Source organism: Ovis aries, chromosome 6, assembly GCF_016772045.2.
Source record: "Ovis aries strain OAR_USU_Benz2616 breed Rambouillet chromosome 6, ARS-UI_Ramb_v3.0, whole genome shotgun sequence".
Classification (NCBI taxonomy): Eukaryota; Metazoa; Chordata; class Mammalia; order Artiodactyla; family Bovidae; genus Ovis; species Ovis aries.
In genome coordinates, this window is record NC_056059.1 from 25,074,309 (window position 1) to 25,094,241 (window position 19,933).

General features: G+C 35.6%; 1 protein-coding gene across 3 annotated transcripts in view; it reads left to right on the forward strand.

The window, feature by feature from the left end:
• DNAJB14 (DnaJ heat shock protein family (Hsp40) member B14) overlaps positions 1 to 19,933 on the forward strand; it is a 43,425-nt gene that overhangs the window by 1,679 nt on the left and 21,813 nt on the right. For 2 of the 3 annotated variants that reach the window (XM_004009673.6, XM_060416851.1), the window contains exon 2: positions 14,724 to 14,895. The exons of the other annotated variant lie outside the window; for it this stretch is intronic. In XM_004009673.6, the coding sequence (XP_004009722.1) occupies positions 14,724 to 14,895 (172 nt within the window). The remainder of the gene's footprint in view (positions 1 to 14,723; positions 14,896 to 19,933) is intronic. 3 annotated transcript variants of the gene reach the window in all.

The window sequence follows — 19,933 nt, forward strand, 5'->3', positions numbered from 1 at the left end:
GAATTATTTAGTGATTTGCCTTTTTTTCACTGGCTTATTTAATTTAGCACAATGTCCCTGAAGTTTATTCATGTTGTAGCATAAATATGATAGTTCCTTTTTGAAGGCTTCATAGTATTCCATTGTGTGCATATACCACATTTTCAATATCCATTCACCATCTAGGAATAGATTGTATTGATAGTTTCCATCTCTTGGAAACCATCACAGTCTATATTGTAAATAAGGCTATAAGAACATGGGTGTACAAATACCTCTTTGTGATCCTGCTTTAATTGATTTTGATATATACCCAGAAATGGGATTGCTGGATCATATTGGTAATTTTATTTTCACATTTTTTGAGGAATTGCCATACCATTTTCTGTTAAGAGTTACACAATTTTACATTCCTACTAACAGTGGGCAAGAGTTCTTGTTTCTCCACATCCTCATCAACACCTGTCATTTTCTGTTTGATTCTTTGTTGGTTTTTGACAGTACCCATCCTGGCAAGTGTGAGGTGATATCTTATTGGTGTTTTGATTTGCATTTCTCTCAAGATTAGTGATATTGAGGATCCTTTTATTTGCTCATTGGCCATTTTTATATCATTTTTTGAGAAATATTCAAGTCCTTTACCCATTTTTAAATTAGGTTATTTTTAGTTGTTGACTTATGCCAGTATGGTAAATCGCTTCAGTCTTGTCTGACTCTTCGTGACCCTATGGACGATAGCCTGCCAGGCTTCTCTGTCCATGGGATTCTGCAGGTAAGATTACTGGAGTGGGTTGCCATGCCCTCCTCCAGGGAATCTTCCCAACCCAGAGACTGAACCCACATCTGTTACATCTGCATTAGCAGGTGGGGTTTTTTTTACCACTCATGCCGCCTAGGAAACTTACCAGATGTCTGATTTGAAGATTTTTTTTCTCCCATTCTGTAGGTTGTCTTTTATTCTGTCGTTTCCTTTGATACACGAGAGTTTTTTCCTTTTGATATAGGCCTATTTGTCTATTTTTTCTTTTATTGCCTATGCTTTTGGTTTCATTAGAGCTTCCCTGGTGCCTCAGATGGTAAAGCGTCTGTCTGCAATGCTGTAGACCTGGGTTTGATCCCTGGGTTGGGAAAATTCCCCTAGAGAAGGAAATGGCAACCCATTCTGGTACTTTTGCCTGGAAAATTCAATGGATGGAGGTCCATGGGGTCGCAAAGAGTCAGACAGACTGAGCAACTTCACTTCACTTTGGTTTCATATTCAAGAAATCATTGCCAAGAGTTAAAACTTTTTGTATTTTTCTACTTATGAAGGCATAATTTCATTTAGTCATTATATAGTCTTAGGGGGTACTTCCCAGGTGGCATTAGTGGTAAAGAACCCACCTGCCAGTGCTGGAGATGAAATAGATACATGTTCAGTCCCTGGGTTGGGAAGATTCTGTGGAGGAGGGCAAGGCAACCCATTCCAGTCTTCTTGCCTGGAGAATCTCATGGACAGAGGGGCCTGGCGGGCTACTATGTATAGGGTTGCAAAGAATCAGACATGACTGAAGTGTCTTAGCACACATGCATGTAACCACTCCAGACGGAATAACTTGGCTTTTGAAGCCTCGCCTGTAACGCACTTGTAACCTTAATCTTGGGCAAGTTAGATAGCCTATCTAGCTTGTAGCTTTTCTGTCTGCAAAATAGGACAATAATGTACCAATTTCATGGGGGTGGCATGAGGATTAAATGAATTAATACATGGGAAGCACTTAATCGTGCTTGAAAATTTGGTGTCATTTCCATTTAACAAGTGTGAGACAGAATTTTTAAACCTGTAGTCTGTAATTCTTCTATGAAACAAGCAACTGGAATCAGTCTACTAAAGATACTGTAAGATATCAAAGCACAATGCAGCTGTTGCTTTTAAAGACATGAACATTGGAAAAATTAAGACAGGAAGAGTGAAAGTTATAGTACAATGTATTGTAAGGCAACATGTGAGTATGACATAAAGTGATTAGCTACAGTTGTGGTGTAGTCTGAAGACCTTATTCAGATATGGACTTTGCCTCTGACAGATCTGAGTTACTCTGACAGGGATAAGTTACTTATCATTGCCAAGCCTTGTTTAGTTATGTATAACATAAGGATTTCATTACAGGGTTGATGTTAGGTGAAATAGATCATGTGCAAATACTTAACAAAGTGTATTTTACATAGAATGTTCTCAGATGTATACTGGAATAATTTAAGAATCCAGAGGAGGAGGAAAAGATCTAGAACACTTGTATAAGCTCCTGATAAAATATTTAGTGTAGAAGGGAATTGAAGCTATTGTTTAAAATTAAATTAAAAATTTTTATCCCTGAATTTCATGTATTCTAGACCACTTTCACATCTTTATAACTTAGAGCTTTGGTTAAAAATATTCCTCTTGGATGTATTTTCATGCTAAGGTAGGCAAAATAAAACATTGCATTTTGATTTCTCTTATTTTTATATAGTGAATGCAAAGATGTGAGACAAAATTCTAAATTCTAGCTAAATTCCAGAGCTTTTGTCCCCTTTATAATTTTATTCTTGCTAGGTAAGGAATCTGATTGATAAACCACTTAAAAAAATTGGCAAGAGTTTTCCTTAAGGAAAAACTGCATCTTCAAAAGAATCTAGGACATTGCTTGCTTTCTAAGTATTTAGTTGAAATATTATTTTACAGTTTATTTAAATGGGCTTCTAAGCAAATTTGATTTATAACTTTCAAATATTTTCATATTATGAGTTTGGTTTACATTTGAAAGGATTAATATATGTATATGATGCTACATAGGAAATATAAACTGGGAAATATCAGCAAGAAGAAGTAAATTGCATTTTGATTTCTTGAACTTTATGTTTACTGGATTATTGATATGTTTTAGATTTTTACAGAGAGATACAGCCTCAGTTTTAATGCTTTACATTGCTTTTTTTTTACATTGCTATTTTAATACTTTAGTGTTTAATCCTCATTGTCAGGCAGTTTGAAGTATAGATTTTTTTTCGGAGAAAAACATTTTAATTATTTTCAAGAGTTTCATAGTAATTTGAACCAAATGGCAGTCTACAGCTTCAAAAATGACCATCCTGTGTCTACTTTAATGAATAGTAACATATAATTTGCAGCCTCTATCTGTACAATAGCAAATTAAAATAGTCCTCTTTTTATTATTTCCCCTCAGGTGAGAGCTATGTGTATAGATTTTTCTTCCTTTTTTTGCTACTTTATTTTAAAAAGTTCAAAGTTCTGTTCCCTTTACTGCTGCTGCTAAGTCGCTTCAATCGTGTCTGACTCTGTGCGACCCCATAGACGGCAGCCCACCAGGCTCCCCCATCTCTGGGATTCTCCAGGCAAGAACACTGGAGTGGGTTGCCATTTCCTTCTCCAATGCAGGAAAGTGAAAAGTGAAAGGGAAGTCGCTCAGTCATATCTGACTCTTAGTGACCCCATGGACTGCAGCCTACCAGGCTCCTCCATCCATGGGATTTTCCAGGCAAAAGTACTGGAGTGGGGTGCCATTGCCTTCTCCTCTGTTCCCTTTAGTCTCACTTAAAATGATAAAACAGTTAAAACTGTCATTTCACATCTGGAGTATTATCCAGCCTATTCCTTTGAAGATAATACCATTTTGTTTCTGTTTCTGACTTAATCAAAATTTATTGATAAGTGTAAATTATACATTCAAAACATTATTTTGGTAGCACTAGTTAAATATTATAAAATTATTTCCACATTTCAGCTAATAACCAAACTGTTTCAAACATTATAGTTGAAGAAAGAATACTAAACTTAGTTTTGAACCTTAATTTAATGGTTTTATGTGTTTATATCCATAACTGTCTTTCTGAGCCTCAATTTTGATATCTGTAGGATGGGGATATATTTATTCAGCAAATATTTACTGAATCTGTGCTTCCTTGTGGCAGGCACTATTCTCAGAACTAGGGAGTCAGTGATCAATAAGACAGTTCTTGTCCTCTTGGAGCTTACATTTTAGAGAAATGAAATAGGAAATCTCTGCTAGACACAAAAATGGTTCAGTTCCTATCATTCCCTTTTCCTTTCCTGAGCCACAGTTTTCTCATCTGTAATCTTCACAGGATTATTATGAGGTTAGTTTATTAAGTGCTATAAGAATTTCATGTATTAGTACAATGGCAAAAGTATTTGGATGATTCCTTGGAGTTACTTATATAATAATTGTTTCTTTTCTGTCATTTTTTATTTACCTATTTAACATAAAAAATTGCCTTGTTAGGATTAATCTCCATGGGAATTCAGGTACTCATTCCATTCTTAGTTAATATGTAGTTCTCCCTACTTTGCATTTATTCCTTGTATTATTTATATATAGAGCTCTTCCTCTCCTAGATTAAAAATTGTTCTTCTGTCAGGAACTATTTTAATGTTGTCATCTTTTCTACTCTTGTGGTGTCTACCAGTCTTTTGCATATACTTGTGGCATCTATAAATCCTGGTTTTCTGGAATGATACCTGTTTAGGTAGTTTTATCTCTTATCAGTGAAGACAATTTGTTCATAAATAAATGAAAAAGTTATAGCGGTAAGGCTTTTTGTGATAATATATTAACAAATGAAATTTTCCCACAACAGACAAGTATGGGAAAATGTATATAAGGGTTGTCATTGTAGCAAAAATTTGGGAAGAGTCCATCACTGGGAATTGATTAAACAAATTGAATTGCCTATATATACTGTGCACTTAAAAACGATGATATGCCTCAGTAATTTTCCATTCAGTGACCCACCTTACCATGCTCATTGACTATAAGTTTCCAGTTGTCTTTACTGAATTCAGAGTTCAGCCTGCTGTCACTCCCCTATTGCAATAGTCCTGAATAAGGTCTTAAAAAATAAAGATGATGTGCACCTAGATTTATTGCTATAAAATGATATATACATTGAATTATAAACCTATTAAGGGCAGGCTACCAACATATGTAGATTATTCTCGTTTTGTTTCAAAATATGTAAAAAGCTAGACAGCTAGCCAACTAGAGTAGCTAGAGTTAAATATATCACAATGGTTGAGTGATTTTCTTTTTTCTTGTGTGTGATTTATAGATCTTTACTTTGTTATCTTTTTTTAATGAACTGAACAGCATTACTTTTATAATCACACAAATAAAAGCTATTTTCAGTTTGCCTGGAATGAAAAATCTGTTTTCCAAATCATATATTCTTATTTTAGGTTTTGTTAGTGATGAGTATTATATATAATAGATGTGCAGCAGAACCTTATGAAATAAAAATAGATCTTAGTTATTCACTTTTGGATTATCCACATAAATATTTTTAATACTATGTTTATTTTTTCCCTGGTCCTTAATATGGGATATGTGTAAATTAAGTACAGATTACATTAAAACCATACAGATGACATTAATTAAGACATACAAGCAAAGCTGTATGTCTGGAAAGTGAACATACAAAATAAGGTTGGACAGTTTTAAAACCAAAAGTAATCTGGTTTATAAGCAGATATCTTATATTGGTCCAACTAATGTTTGTAATACTGCACATTATTATAAATGTGATCTCATATAATAGCTAAGACATTTAATAGATCGGAAAAAGGTTGTGAGTTCCAAATTCTGGCAGTACTTGAACTGAACCACATTACCTTCTCAGGCATTGGTTCCAATGATTGTTAATACAGAAAACCTTGCTGATTCCATTTTTAAGATGATAAAACTGGATATTGGGACACAGAGGTAATGGAACTTGTTCAAATTTTCACTGTTTGGAGCCAAAATGCTTGGTGTGAGTGCACATATATACATAGCCATTGTTAAGCAGAACCCCTAGGCATTGTAGAAAGATGTTCAGTGTCATAATAACTTGAAAATTTAAAACAACTATATGATCTTGCTTTAGCAATATCCAGCATCTAGCTGTTAGCATGGGAGATGTCCAGAAAAACTGAGAGAATGTGTTTGTGCAAAGACGGAAAGGGAATGTACAGGTAACTTCTAACTAGCATGCATAGGGACTTTGTGGCCACCTGTAAATATAAATACATATAACCACTTTCTCATCTGGTTTCACAATTTTTTCAAAATAATTTCTTCTTTTTAGGCTGAAATACTTCTATAAAGAGACACTTTCCCCTCACCTATCTTAGGGTTACACAGTGGTACAGTTCATATAGGAAAGGCAAGATATGATAAGTGCTTGACTGCTTTTATCAGTTTTCATGAAAAGGAATTGACTCCTGTTTTCCAAAAGCAGATAATATGATTTTTTAGATGTGGCCAGTGGAACCTCTTTAGGTTACCTCCTAAGTTTCATAGACACATTCCTAATAATCTTTAATAATTTTATTTTTCTTTGGTATGACAGAAAGTTTCAGGTTTCTCTTATACATTCCCTGTACTAGATCTTGAATCAACCATATCTCCAATGAGCCCTGGTTTCTTTTAGTGGAAAATGGTGTTTTAGTATCATAGTCTGGTACTAACAATGCTGTGGTTAATAGATTGGTCATTGTTTCTGGGCCTTTTCAGTGTACAGACTAGGGATTTTTTTTTTTTTTTAAGTTAAAACAGCTTATACATTTATACTAGTAAGTGAAGTTTAAATTAAGTATTTTGGGGTCTTTAAACTTTTCTTGCATATATTTCTATCTTTTTCTTTCTATAGTAGTAATCCTGGTTTTCAAGGCCATGGCAAATGGTAGAATATGTCATGTTTGTTTATTTGCTTTATGCCACATGATATATGTAATAGTTTCAGAGTAACATTACCAGTACTACCTCACTGATAAAATTACTGAAAACAGTTAAATTTTCTTTGCATGTGCTTTCTCCGTTTTCCCTCTTCATTTTAGCTTTTTGAAAATTCTGAAATACTTTGAAGCTTATAGGAAAGTCTTAAAAATAGTGTACACTTCCTATATACATTTCACTCAGTGCTTCCTATTTGATAAAATTTTACTGCATTTGCTTTGCCCTTTTTTTCTCCCTGCTATCTCTCTTCCACCCCCACAGGTATACAGTTTGTTCTTATATTTTTTCCAAAACCAATCAAGAGTAAGTTATAGACATGATATCCTATTACACCTAAGTAATTCAGTGTATGTTTTTTAAGATAAGGACACTCATACATAACACCAGTATAGCTGTCAGAGTCATGAAATTAATGTAAGTACCTCATTCAGATTCTGCCAGATCTCCCTGTTACATTGCATTTATTTGGCATATTTTGTTATCTAGATACCATCTTTTCTCTTTTCCTTTTTTAATTTTTATTTTATATTGGAGTATAGTTAATTAACAATTTTGTGTTGGTTTTAGGTGTATAGCAAGGTGATTCAGTTATACATGTATCCACTTATTAAATTCTTTTCCCATTTGCACAGAGAGATCCTTGTTGATTATCTGTTTTAAATAAAGCAGTGTATTTAACTCAAACTCGCAGTTTATCCCTCTCCCCTACTCTCCCCCCTCTCATTCCTTCTCTAAGTCTGCAAGTCTTTCTGTTTTGTAAATAAGTATATTTGTATCATTTTTTGAAGATTGCACTTACAAGCGATATCATAAGATACTCAGCTTTCTCTGACTTAGTTCACTTAGTATGATAATCTCAGGGTCCATTCATGTTGCTGCACATGGCATTATTTCGCTCTTTTTAGTGGCTTAGTAATACCCCATTGTGTATGTGTGCCACGTCTTCTGTACCCAGTCGTCTGCTGATGGACTAGGTTGTTTCCGTGTCTCGGCTATTGTAAACCGTGTATCGGGGAACAGTGGGGTGTACATATCATTTTGAACCATTTTTCCTCTGGATATATGCTTAAGAGTGGAATTGCTGGTAGCTCTGTTTTTAGTTTCTTAAGGAACCTCCATATGGTTTTTCATAGTGGCTGTACCAGTTTGCATTCAGTCTCTTTTCTTTCTTGATCTTGTGTTTTTGATAAATGCAGGCCAGCTATTTTATAGATTTTCCCTCAATTTAGGTTTGGCTGACATTTCCTTATGGATTTTTGGCAGGCATACTATAGAAGTGATGTTGCATTCTTAGTGTGACGTATCAGGAACGTGCTGATTTGGTCCTTACTGGTGAGGTTAACTTTGATCACTTGGTGAAGTTGGTGTTACCAGGTTTGTCTACTCTAAACTTACTTTTTTTCCCCTCTTGTAGTTAATAAATATTTTGTGGGAAAATACTTTAAAACTCTGAATATCCTAATCTACAACAAACTTCCACCAGCTCCTTTTAACATCCAATGATGATTCTTTCCAGAATAAATTTCTGATGGTTGCCAAATGTTGGTTTTCTTATTCCATTATTCCTTCTACAGTTTATTAGTTGACATTCAACCATATTTATTAATATGGATTTATAGATTCTTATTTAATCTATTATTACCACTGTTCATTTTGATGTTCAGATTGCCTCAGATTTAATCGTAAGAGCCCCTTCAAGCTCCTGTGTCTTATGACATATCCTCATCACTCTTTGAATTTCTTTACTTTCAAACACAGAGTTTTCAAGCTCATTTTCTCTGCCCTGGGAATCAATTCTTTCCCCAGGAGTCCTGATTCTTTTTAGTGGATAATGATACTTGGAAACTAAGATATGGACACTTGATAAGCTCATTGCTACAAGTGTGTCATTGCCTCCAGATCCTCTTAGTAGACAGAGCTAAGACATATATGTATGCATGACGCATGAATGTATGTTTATGTGTATCTGTGTCTTATATGCATTTGTGGATATACACATACCTATAGTAATTTACACTATATTAATTTCGCAATCTGTGCAAAGATTCACATACCTCCCTCTGAAGTCCATAGGATTCATTCTTGCCTTCTGCATTTTCATATTTGTAATTCCATTCTCTGACAGCCAAGAAATGTGGCTCTTGTTATCATCAGTTTACTTATTTGTTCATTTCCCTCTATATGTAATGAGTTGCCTTTTTGACCTCAGTGGTACATTCCCTATCAAGCTCAGTCATGCTTTAGGCTTTGAGTGTTACCTTGGTCCCAATAAGTTGTCTTGGTCCAAGCCTCAGGTGCCAGATTTAAAAGCAAGAGAAGACAGTTTCTGGCCTCCCCACCCTCGCCACAGTTAAAGGAAAGACAGAGGAAGCCTACCACTTAAAAAGTATCTAACCTATCTACAGTGTCAGAGCTCATTATCACTACACACTATGTACTCTTTTTTAGTTGTCATTCAGTCTTAATACAATAGGTCACTGTACATTTAGTGCTTACCATTGGTCCTTTTGTCCTTGTTTATCTATTTATTTTGGATTCCTAAAGCCTTTAGTAGATTTCTACGAAGGCCTTGTGGGAACTGTGTTCCCTAAGTTCTGGGGAATGTTGAAAACAGTTCATCTGTGGGTCTTAACACTTGAAGTTAGTGATGGATACAAAATCTTTGGCTCAAATTTTCTTTCTTTGGATATGTAAGTATATTATTCTATTGTTTTATACAAGTACTACTGATGAGCAAAGACTGACGATCCAATACTCTTTCCTTTATAAGTCATTTAATCTTTTTGGCTAGATCCCCAATTAATTTTACTAGAATATATCTTGATGTTGGTTTTTCTGGGCCAGTATTTTTAGATATGTAATTTGTCCTTTCATTATTTGGTTTCAGATATTTTTATTTTTGTATCAGAAAAATTTTCTCCAGTTATTGTTATATTGGTTTTATTTCCTTTAATTTTCTTTTTCAGGACTCCTGTGTATGTTGGATCTTCTTTAACTATCTTCAATATTTGCTATTTCTTTCTAATTTTTTGCCTTTTTCATTTAATTAAGATGTTTTCCTTCCTTTTTATGTTCTCTTTTACTTAGACAACATTATCTGTTGTGTTTATTAACTCTTTGTTTCTTCTAGTTTAGTTCTTTTTTGAATTGATTCTCCCTTTTATTACCGCCCCCCGCTCCCCACCCCCGTCCGCAGTTTATCACTTAAGCAGTGGGTAGATAATTTGGGGCGTTGTTTTCATTCTAATTTATGTTGTTCTTCTGTATAATGTATAATTTTTAAGTCTTTTCAGCTTGTTTTGAAATAGTAGGTTATGGTGTTTACCTATTATGTTGGCAAGTATTTTTGGTGTGCTTTCTTTCATTGTGTTTGGAGATCTGTCCTGTTTTCTTTTATCTTTTGTAACTCTGTATCAGAGTTAACTTTTATCATTTTATTTATTTTTATGTGAAGTTAGCCTGTCAAATACACAGAGATCTCCAGTTTCTGTGTAGTGTTTGAAAATATGTCACCTTGATAAATAAGATCTCTTCACTCTCTCCTTCCTCACTTGACCTGAATTTTCTGTTTTCTTTTCTCCATTCCCCTAGCCTCTTCAGTTTGGATCTTGTTCCTAGAAATTTCTTCTTTATGTGGCTTTGCTCTAGAGAAGAGCTTTGACTGATTAGTTTTAAGAGTTCTAGTGACTGGAGTACTCTATGCCCTTAAGACTTTATTGTAGATCCTTTCAATCACATGCTATTGTAGTGAGCAAAACCCATTTCTTTTTATTCCTTTTTCTCATTTTTGCCTGCTGTGTTTCATAGAGAGTCCTTGCTGGCTCTTTTGGAGTTATTTTGTTCTATGGGCTGGTAAAATGCCCTGTTACTGTCCTCCATATTTCCCCACACAGATACTAATACCCACATAAACCTTGCAACTGTTGGTGGTTTGTCCCAGTTTCTTGTATTTTGGGATTTTGTACATGATGTTTTAATTTTGTTATCTAATTGCTCTGATTTTATGAGATTTAAAATTTAAGCTTCTGCCTTCCCAGAATTTCCACAAAACTTTTCATATTAGAAAGTTGTGAACTACTACCCCCTAGACCATGAGGGCTTCTACTCTCAAGGTCAATATGATTGCATTAACTGTGAACTATAGTTCTTGGGCTTAAGAGGGCAGATGAACATGGTCTCAGCCGGTCCCAAGAACTGCTTCTTGTATTTGCATTGTTCTGTCCTAAGAAATGGAGCCATCTTAAAAATAAAATCAAAGAACTCAAATTGTCTGTTTAGTTTGCATATTGTAACTTATAAGGGCTGCATAAGGTAACCATGTTGAGTCAGTATTTTCATTTTTATTTCAGCACAGATATTTAATGGAGGAAAATGATTGAGTCATACATGTGAAATTAATAGGTATTTATGAAATCTTTCAAAAAATTTTTATTAGCAAACTTCAAAATTGGAAATTTTTACTTTTCGATTTTCAGAAGTATTTTTTTTAACCAGTAGAATAGAATGATTAGATATAAAAATGGGCTTTGAAAAATTGACTTAGAAATGCAACCCAATAGGAATACATCCTTTTTTAACTAACTTAACACTGTCATTGGAGAAGGCAATGGCACCCCACTCCAGTACTCTTGCCTGAAAAATCCTATGGACGGAGGAGCCTGGTAGGCTGCAGTCCATGGGGTCACTAAGAGTCGGACACAACTGAGCGACTTCACTTTCACTTTTCACTCTCATGCATTGGAGAAGGAAATGGCAACCCACTCCAGTGTTCTTGCCTGGAGAATCCCAGAGACGGGGGAGTCTGGTGGGCTGCCGTCTATGGGGTCACACAGAGTCAGTCGGACACAACTAAAGCGACTTAGCAATAGGAATAGCAATAGTTAAAAATAAACTATATGTTATTATCTTGTTAAACTGCTAGATAGCTACCTAATTAAGAGCCTTTCTGTACCGCCTACAACTAAATTGTTATAAAAACTAAATATCTTATGTCTTTGGTGACCTCTTGAATGCATGAGCTATGAAAAAGATAAAGTTCTCTTATATGTTCAGTTCAGTTCAGTCACTCAGATGTGTCCAAGTCTTTGCAACCCTGTGAACTACAGCATGCCAGGCTTCCCTGTCCTTCACCAACTCTGGGAGCTTGCTCAAACGAATGTCCATCGAGTCAGTGATGCCATTCAACCATCTCATCCTCTATCGTCCCCTTCTCTCCTTCCTTCAGTCTTTTCCAGCCTCAGAATCTTTTCCAGTGAGTCAGTTCTTCTCATCAGGTGGCCAAAGTATTGGAGTTTCAGCTTCAGCAACAGTCCTTCCAATGAATATTCAGGACTGATTTCCTTGAGGATTGCCTGGTTGGATCTCTTTGCAGTCCAAGGGACTCTCAAGAGTCTTCTCCAACACCACAATTCAAAAGCATCAATTCTTCAGCACTCAGCTTTCTTTGTAGTCCAACTCTCATATCCATACATGACTACTGAAAAACCATAGCTTTGACTAGACAGACCGTTGTTGGAAAAGTAATCTCTGCTTTTTAATATGCTGTCTAGATTGGTCATAACTTTTCTTCCAAGGAGCAAGCGTCTTTTAATTTTATGGCTACAATCATCATCTGCAGTGATTTTGGAGCCCAAGAAAATAAAAGTCTGTCACTGGTTCCATTGTTTCCCCATCTATTTGCCATGAAGTGATGGGACCAGATACCATGATCTTAGTTTTCTGAATGTTGAGTTTTAAGTCAACATTTTCTCTCTCCTCTTTCACTTTCATCAAGAGGCTGTTTAGTTCTTCTTCACCTTCTGCCATAAGGGTGGTGTCATCTGTGTATGTGAGATTATTGATATTTCTCCATCAATCTTGATTCCAGCTTCTGCTTCATCCAGTGTGGCATTTCACATGATGTACTCTGCACAGAAGTTAAATAAGCAGGGTGACAATATACAGACTTGACATACTACTTTCCCAATTTGGAACCAGTCTGTTCCATGCCTAGTTCTAACTGTTGCTTCTTGTCCTGCATACAGATTTCTCAGAAGGCAGGTAAGGTGGTCTAGTATTCCCATCTCTTTAAGAATTCTCCAGAGTTTGTTGTATCCACACAGTCAAAGGCTTTAGTGTATTCAATGAAGCAGATGTTTTCCTGGAATATTGAAAATAATTACTGGTAGTTCTCTGGTGATCTACTGGTTAGGATTCAGCACTTTCATTAGTATGACCTGGTTTCAGTACCTGGTCAGGGAGCTGAGACCCACAGGCTGTGTGGCAATGACTGCTGGATTTTTTAAATATCTATATAGCAGCTTTGGTGGTGGTGGTTTAGTCACTAAGTCGTGTCTGACTCTTGCAACCCCATGGACTGTAGCCTGCCAGGGTCCTCTGTTCATGGGATTCTCCAGGCAAGAATACTGGAGTGGGTTGCCATTTCCTTCTCCAGGGGATCTTCCCGACCCAGGGATCAAACCTGGGTCTCCAGCATTGCAGGCAGACTCTTTACCGACTGAGCTACAAGGGAAGATATATAGTGCTTTATTGAGATGTAATTCACTTATCTCACAGCTCATTCAGAATATACCATTCAGTGGGTTCACAGAGTTGTGCAGCCATTGCAACCATTAATTTTAGAACATTTTCTTCATCACAGAAAGAAACCTCATACTAGCAATCACTTCTTACTTCTCCCAAATTTCATCCTTCCCTCCCCAGTAGCCCTTGGCAACAACTGATCTTTCTGTCTCTAGATTTGCCTATTCTGTTCATTTCGTATAAATGGTATCATATAGTATATTGTCTGTTGTGACTGACTTTTTCCACTTAGTATGTTTTCAAGGTTCAGCTGTATTGCAGCATATATCAGTACTTCATTTTTTTTTTTTTGATTGTCATAGTATTCCATTGTATGGACCTGTCACATTTTATTCCTCTACTCATCAGTTGATGGACATTTCAATTGTTTCCACTTTTTTCCTATTATGAACAATACTGTTATGAACATGTGTGAGCCAGTTTTTGTATACATGTATGTTTTCATTTCTCATGGTTATACACTGAGATAGGATTATTGGGTCAGGTTATAACTATATGTTTAATCTTTGAAAAAACTACCAGATCTTTTTTCAAAGCAAGCACTGCATTTCCTATTACCACTAGCAATATATGACTGTTCCCATTTTCCTAGTAATACAACCTGGTCAACGTGTTATTGTCCACCTTGTTGATTATAGTCATCGTAGTGGATGTAAAGTGGTATCCCAAAGCCGTCTATGGGATCACACAGAGTCGGACATGACTGAAGCGACGTACCAGCAGCAGTAGCTGCAGCAGTGCAGAACTCAAGTTGACAGCTATTCTCCCTGAGCATTTTGAAGCTATTACTGAATTTAGCTGCCATTGTTGCTGTTGGGAAATAAGTGTGTGTATGTGAAGTTGCTCAGTCGTGTCCGACTCTTTGTGACCCCGTGGACTGTAGCCCTCCAGGCTCCTCTGTCCATGGGATTCTCCAGGCAAGAATACTGGAGTGGGTTGCCATTTCCTTCTCCAGGGGATCTTCCCAACCCAGGGATCAAACCCGGGTCTCCTGCGTTGCAGGCAGACGCTTTATCCTCTGAGCCAACAGGGAAGTCACCAGGGAACTTCTGTTTCTTTGTAGATAATCTCATCGGCTACTTTAAGGATTATTGTTTTCTTTGATATTCAGCAGTTTCACCATGATATTACAAATAAAATATGTCATAAGAAATTAGGTGATAGTAATTTTGAGTTATTAACATTAAACTTAATATTCTACTTCTAAATAGTGATTAGTGATCTGTGAACAGCTATGTACATAAGGGAATGCTTACTATCTATTTAAAAAGGCCCTGTGGTGTATCTTTCTGGAGTACACATTTTGTCACTTTATAACTTTCTTCTCAAGACCATGTGTATGTACCTTGATGTAAACAGATGGAGTATGCTTTCCATATCTTTCTACAGCACTGTTGGAAATTATCATGAAAAATGGAAGCACTGCTGGAAATAGCCCTCACTGCCGAAAACCATCAGGTAGTGGTGATCACAGCAAACCTAACTGCACAAAGGACAGCTCATCCGGTAGTGGTGAAAGTGGAAAAGGCTACACCAAAGACCAAGTAGATGGAGTTCTCAGGTAGGAATGAATATGACTTAAATATGTGTCAATTGTAGTTGATGCTAATGTAAGTTTAATGTTGTAAGACCTAAAAAATGGGTTTTAATTACAATTCAATAGAAGAACAAACATTGAGGAGTTGAACTCTTGGTGTCTTATGCTTTATATTCTTTATAAAGTAGTGTAAATTACCAATTCTATTGAAATTTCCATCTGTTAAATATAAGGCACAAAACTAATTACACAAAAAAATTTTTTTTTAGAAAAATTGCTTCAATTTTTTGAGACAGTACAGTGAAACCTTCCCTGATGGCTCAGTGGTAAAGAATCCCCTTGCCAATGCAGGAGACGTAGGTTTTATCCCTGGGTCTGGAAGATCCCCCATCAGAAGGGAATGGCAACGCAGCTCCAGGATTCTTGCCTGGGAAATCCCATGGACAGAGGAGCCTGATGGGCTATAGTCCAGGGGGTCGGAAAAGAGACAGACATGACTTAGCAACTAAACAAAAAACAAAACAAACAACAACAACAAATGCATAGATATATGTATGAAGGAGAATTTCATGAGGAGAATATTGAGGGCGGTTGCAAAGCGTTTTCAATTTTCTACTTATATAAATGAAGGAAATTTTTTTCTATTTGTATTATTTCTTTAAGGCTGTCTTTATATATAGCAAATACTATAGTCTTCTCCTTTTAATATTTTTTCTTACTCTCATTGTTCTGCTTCAGTGTTTTATTTTTACTTCATGATACACCTCTACTTAAAGCAGGAAAATTAGGTAGAATTGGTAAATTATGAACTGGGTTTTGGAGATTTAACTTTATTAATTTTGTAATTAAAATCTTTTCTGGAAAGAAAATGAACTGAGTATGAAACACTAGAAAAAATACTGTTATTATTTCCTTCTACAGCTTAAGGATGCTGTATTAATGTGGTACTGAAATTGCGCTCTAGGGAATCCAAAGTATAAGGGTGAAGGACTCTGAACAGTGATTAATGGGATAATTCAACTTGGAGAGTGAAGGAGAAGGCAATGGCACCCCACTCCAGTACTCTTGCCTGGAAAATCCCATGGACAGAGGAGCCTGGTGGGCTGCAGTCTATGGGGTCACTAAGAGTCGGACACGACTGAGCGACTTCCCTTTCACTTTTCACTTTCCTGCATTGGAGAAGGAAATGGCAACCCACTCCAGTGTTCTTGCCTGGAGAACCCCAGAGACCGGGGAGCCTGGTGGGCTGCCATCTATGGGGTCACACAGAGTCGGACACGACTGAAGCGACTTAGCAGCAGCAGCAGCAGCAGCTTAAGTGAAGAGTAGGTAAAGCTAGTTTTCTTTCTCATTTGCTCTTTCTTATCCTCTTTTAACCTTCCTTTTTTTGTTGTTGTTTTTCCTTTTTTTCTCCATTCTTATTTTTAGTTAGTTCTTTTTAACTCAGCATTATTTGGAATTGAAGTTATTTTTAAATTAAATATCAATGTATTTATAGTTTACTTTTTTTCATACATATGCTAAAGTTTAAATGTAACATTTTATCTATGTGTGAACACAATAAGAACAAAGACTCCCTAATTATGATGAAATAATGATAAAGGGTATTCGATTGGCCTGAATGGTAGTGAACTCCTTTAAGAATTATAAATAATGTTGGTGACCACTTTCATAACTGTAGTGTTGCATCAGAGGCTGAATAAGTGAGATAAGTGAATAAATGAGAGACTTCTTTTGAATTTCTTTAAGAAAAAGCTTCTACTAAACAGTGTGCTGAAATGTGTTCTAGGAAGCCATCTCTCTCCAAAAACCAAATTGTATTTTCTGGTAGAAACTACTTTTACTAGGAGAACATATTCTCAGTAAAAGACCTAGAGTGAATTTTGTTATATGTGATTCTTATTTAGAATTATTTTATAATTTGTTTTTAAAGAAAGACTATAGAATCCCCTATATATTGGAAAATATACCCTCTTCCCCAAATTGAAATTTTGGAGAATAGGAATATCCTGAATCTGATATTATTTTTTAAAAATCTCTTTTCTTCGTTTCTTCTACTCTAGCCTTGAAGGGAAAAGAGGAGTAGCTCAAGGAATGGTAGAAATAAAGAGAGAAGAGCAGTGTTTTGTTTTCCTCTCTTTCTTAGTAGATAGGCAGGGGGACGTTTTGAGAATGGAAGAATGAAAGATGATGGTGGGTACAGACCCACTTTTGTATGTGGCCAGAATTGGGCAGATGGAAATAAAATGTTGAGAGAGATCCTGTTGAGAGAGATCCTATCTGTTGGGTCTGTATTCTCTGTGAAATTGGAGATGAAGTTATCCTCTGAGGTTAGAAGAAAGAGATAAGATTGAAAGCTTGAGAAGAATGGTGAAAGTATGGAATACTTGCAGACAGAAAGGCAGACAGGAAGGGAGGATTGCTGGCCAGCACTGAGGAACCAGCCAAGTTTCAGACTGAATCCTTAGTGAGTTACAAGAATTAGCTTAGGTTTACGCCTGTGTTTAGAGATGGTTTCTCTGATCAATTTTAGCATACCTTTTTATTGTATTACATAAGTGTAGTTTTGGGGGGGATTAATATGATCAGAACATTCTTTAATAGAATCCCTGAGTTATTCAGAGTATTTCATTTGCTTCCTTATATAAGAGTTGCTTAGCTTTAGCTAATCATGTAACACTTATTCATCATATTAACCTTCATAAGTGTTGCTTTAGTGAGGTAACAGATCACCAGCAAACACTTACATGCTGTGTGCTTTTGTTTTACCTGTACACAGGGGATTTTTCTGAAGAAAGCCATGTTATCTTGTTGGTTAGCATGATTATGTAAACAAGTTGCTCAGTGACATTTTGGCTCAAAGGGAGAAGCCATGCAATAATACTGCATCCATTGCATAAGTAAGAGCTAGCATACAGTAAGACTGAACAAAAAGTGTGTAACTTTGTAAAACTCATATTCTGTGAAACTAAGCACTATTTATTGTCTTTGAGTGTTGAAATGCGTTGAAAAATCACAGTACAAAAGGTGTCCTAGATCTTATTTGAGGAGATTTTTAATATCTCATTGGGAAAGAAGCCCATCTTTTTGTTTTAAAAATATGATCAGTGTGAAATCATTAACTGGCCATCATTATGTTTATCAGTTAGGAACACTTCTGTATAACTGTTAAAATTATTTGAATTATGGGGATTTCATTAGGATTGGTTTTAAGCTATACTTCTTTAAATGGAAACAAATCATTTTGCTAAATTTATAGAATAAATAATCTTTTGTCTCAGGAATAAAGAATTATTTTCCTAAATACCAATTAAATTTGGAGTATATTTAAAAATCATCTATAATAACAACAACAAAAAGTCATCTATAACATGTGAAAAAAGAATAGAACGAGGCCTCCCTGCCCTGGCCAATATGCTTTCTAGCACATAAAGGAAGACATAAAGTTGAGCCATGTGTACTCCTCCCTTGTTGAGCTCCCAGACACATCTTTCTGGCCTTTGTCCACATATTTCCTTCCAGCGCAGGTAACAGTTTACCTCTTCTTATTTTCTTTTTCTCCCTTCCTTTCTTTTTTAATTCTTCAATGAGGATGGAGAAGAAGGAGCAAACTATAAAAAGTGTGACAAATGCATCAGCTGGTGAAAAGGTGTGGATTAAAATTAATACGTGAATGGTAATTTCTTACTTAGGTGTGAAAAGTTAAGTAAATAAGTATATTTTTAGCATTACTTGAAATATGTAGTCTACAGTTTGTCCATTGGTGACATTGACTTTATACCTCTCTACTGGCTTCTCAAAGAATTTCTCCTCTTCCGGACACACAGATCCAGACTGTGCCTCAGATCCATTAACCTCTTACTACCTGTACTTGTCCTTCTTCCCTTTATTTCTGTCGCATAGTTTCTTAACATATCTAGGAAAATGAGTCTCTACAAAGATAGAGTAATCATTTTCTGTTTTGTTCACTAACTGATCTCAAGAACCCTGGGATATAAATATTATTGACTCAATAATGAATCAATAAATATTAGTTATTTTTTGCTCAATAAACATTATTTCCTAAATAAAGGAAATACCATGATTATGAAATAAAATTGACTTGTGTCGGTATTTATTATCTAAATTAGAAAAGTCTAATTTTAATTATTATTACTCTGAAGAAGACTGCCTAACGTATTTTTGTTGATGTGATTATAAAAGAATTCTATAATCTTTTCAGTGTGTTCTCTTTTTACCCTTGTTCGTATAACAAATGATGAATGCTTTCATTATGAAAGGAGGACTAAAGTTCATTTATCCCATAAATATTTACTGAGAACCCCTCATGTACCAAGCTCTGTGATGACTAATAGGTTTAGTAGCAAAAAAAGGTCAATCTTTTCTCTTTTCTTAGAACACTTAGAGTCAGTCTTTGCAGTCCTCTAGCTGTCAGTGAGCAATTGTGCCTCAGGTCCATTAACCTCTTACTACCTGTCATCAAGCCACTCATACATGTAACACATTTAAAGTCATAAAGTACACACCAAAAAATATGTAAAATATATCTGTATTTTAGTGAAGGAAAATTATTAGGTCATGAGAAAATATAAGCATCCAAAAGGATTAGTGTTCTTTGCTCCATTCCCAGTACTTCTTTTCCTAACCTACTTCAAAGACTCTGGGCTTAAATGTCGCATATTTAGGGTTATAAAATATGTAAGTAGTCTTTTAAGAGTATGTTCATCAAAATGAAAATCAGGTGTAACAAATATGTTTGAGTCCCATAATGTGTTTTATTATGAGATTTTATCTTTCATAGAGAGTAACACAGGTGAACTCTCTTTAACATTGCCTAGCCGAATTCACTTGCTTTGACATTTAAGCCATGGGATACAGTAGTTGTTTTACATGCACTAAACTGTTGCTTTGCTATTTGGTTAGGTTTGCATTATGCAACCACAAAACTCTTGAAATGCAATGTCTGTTACTCCTTAGCCGTGACATCTTGAGAGCAGTTTTGGGATTTCTCATCTATTTAAGAGTACTATAAAATTGTTCTTAATCTCTCATTTTAGTATGT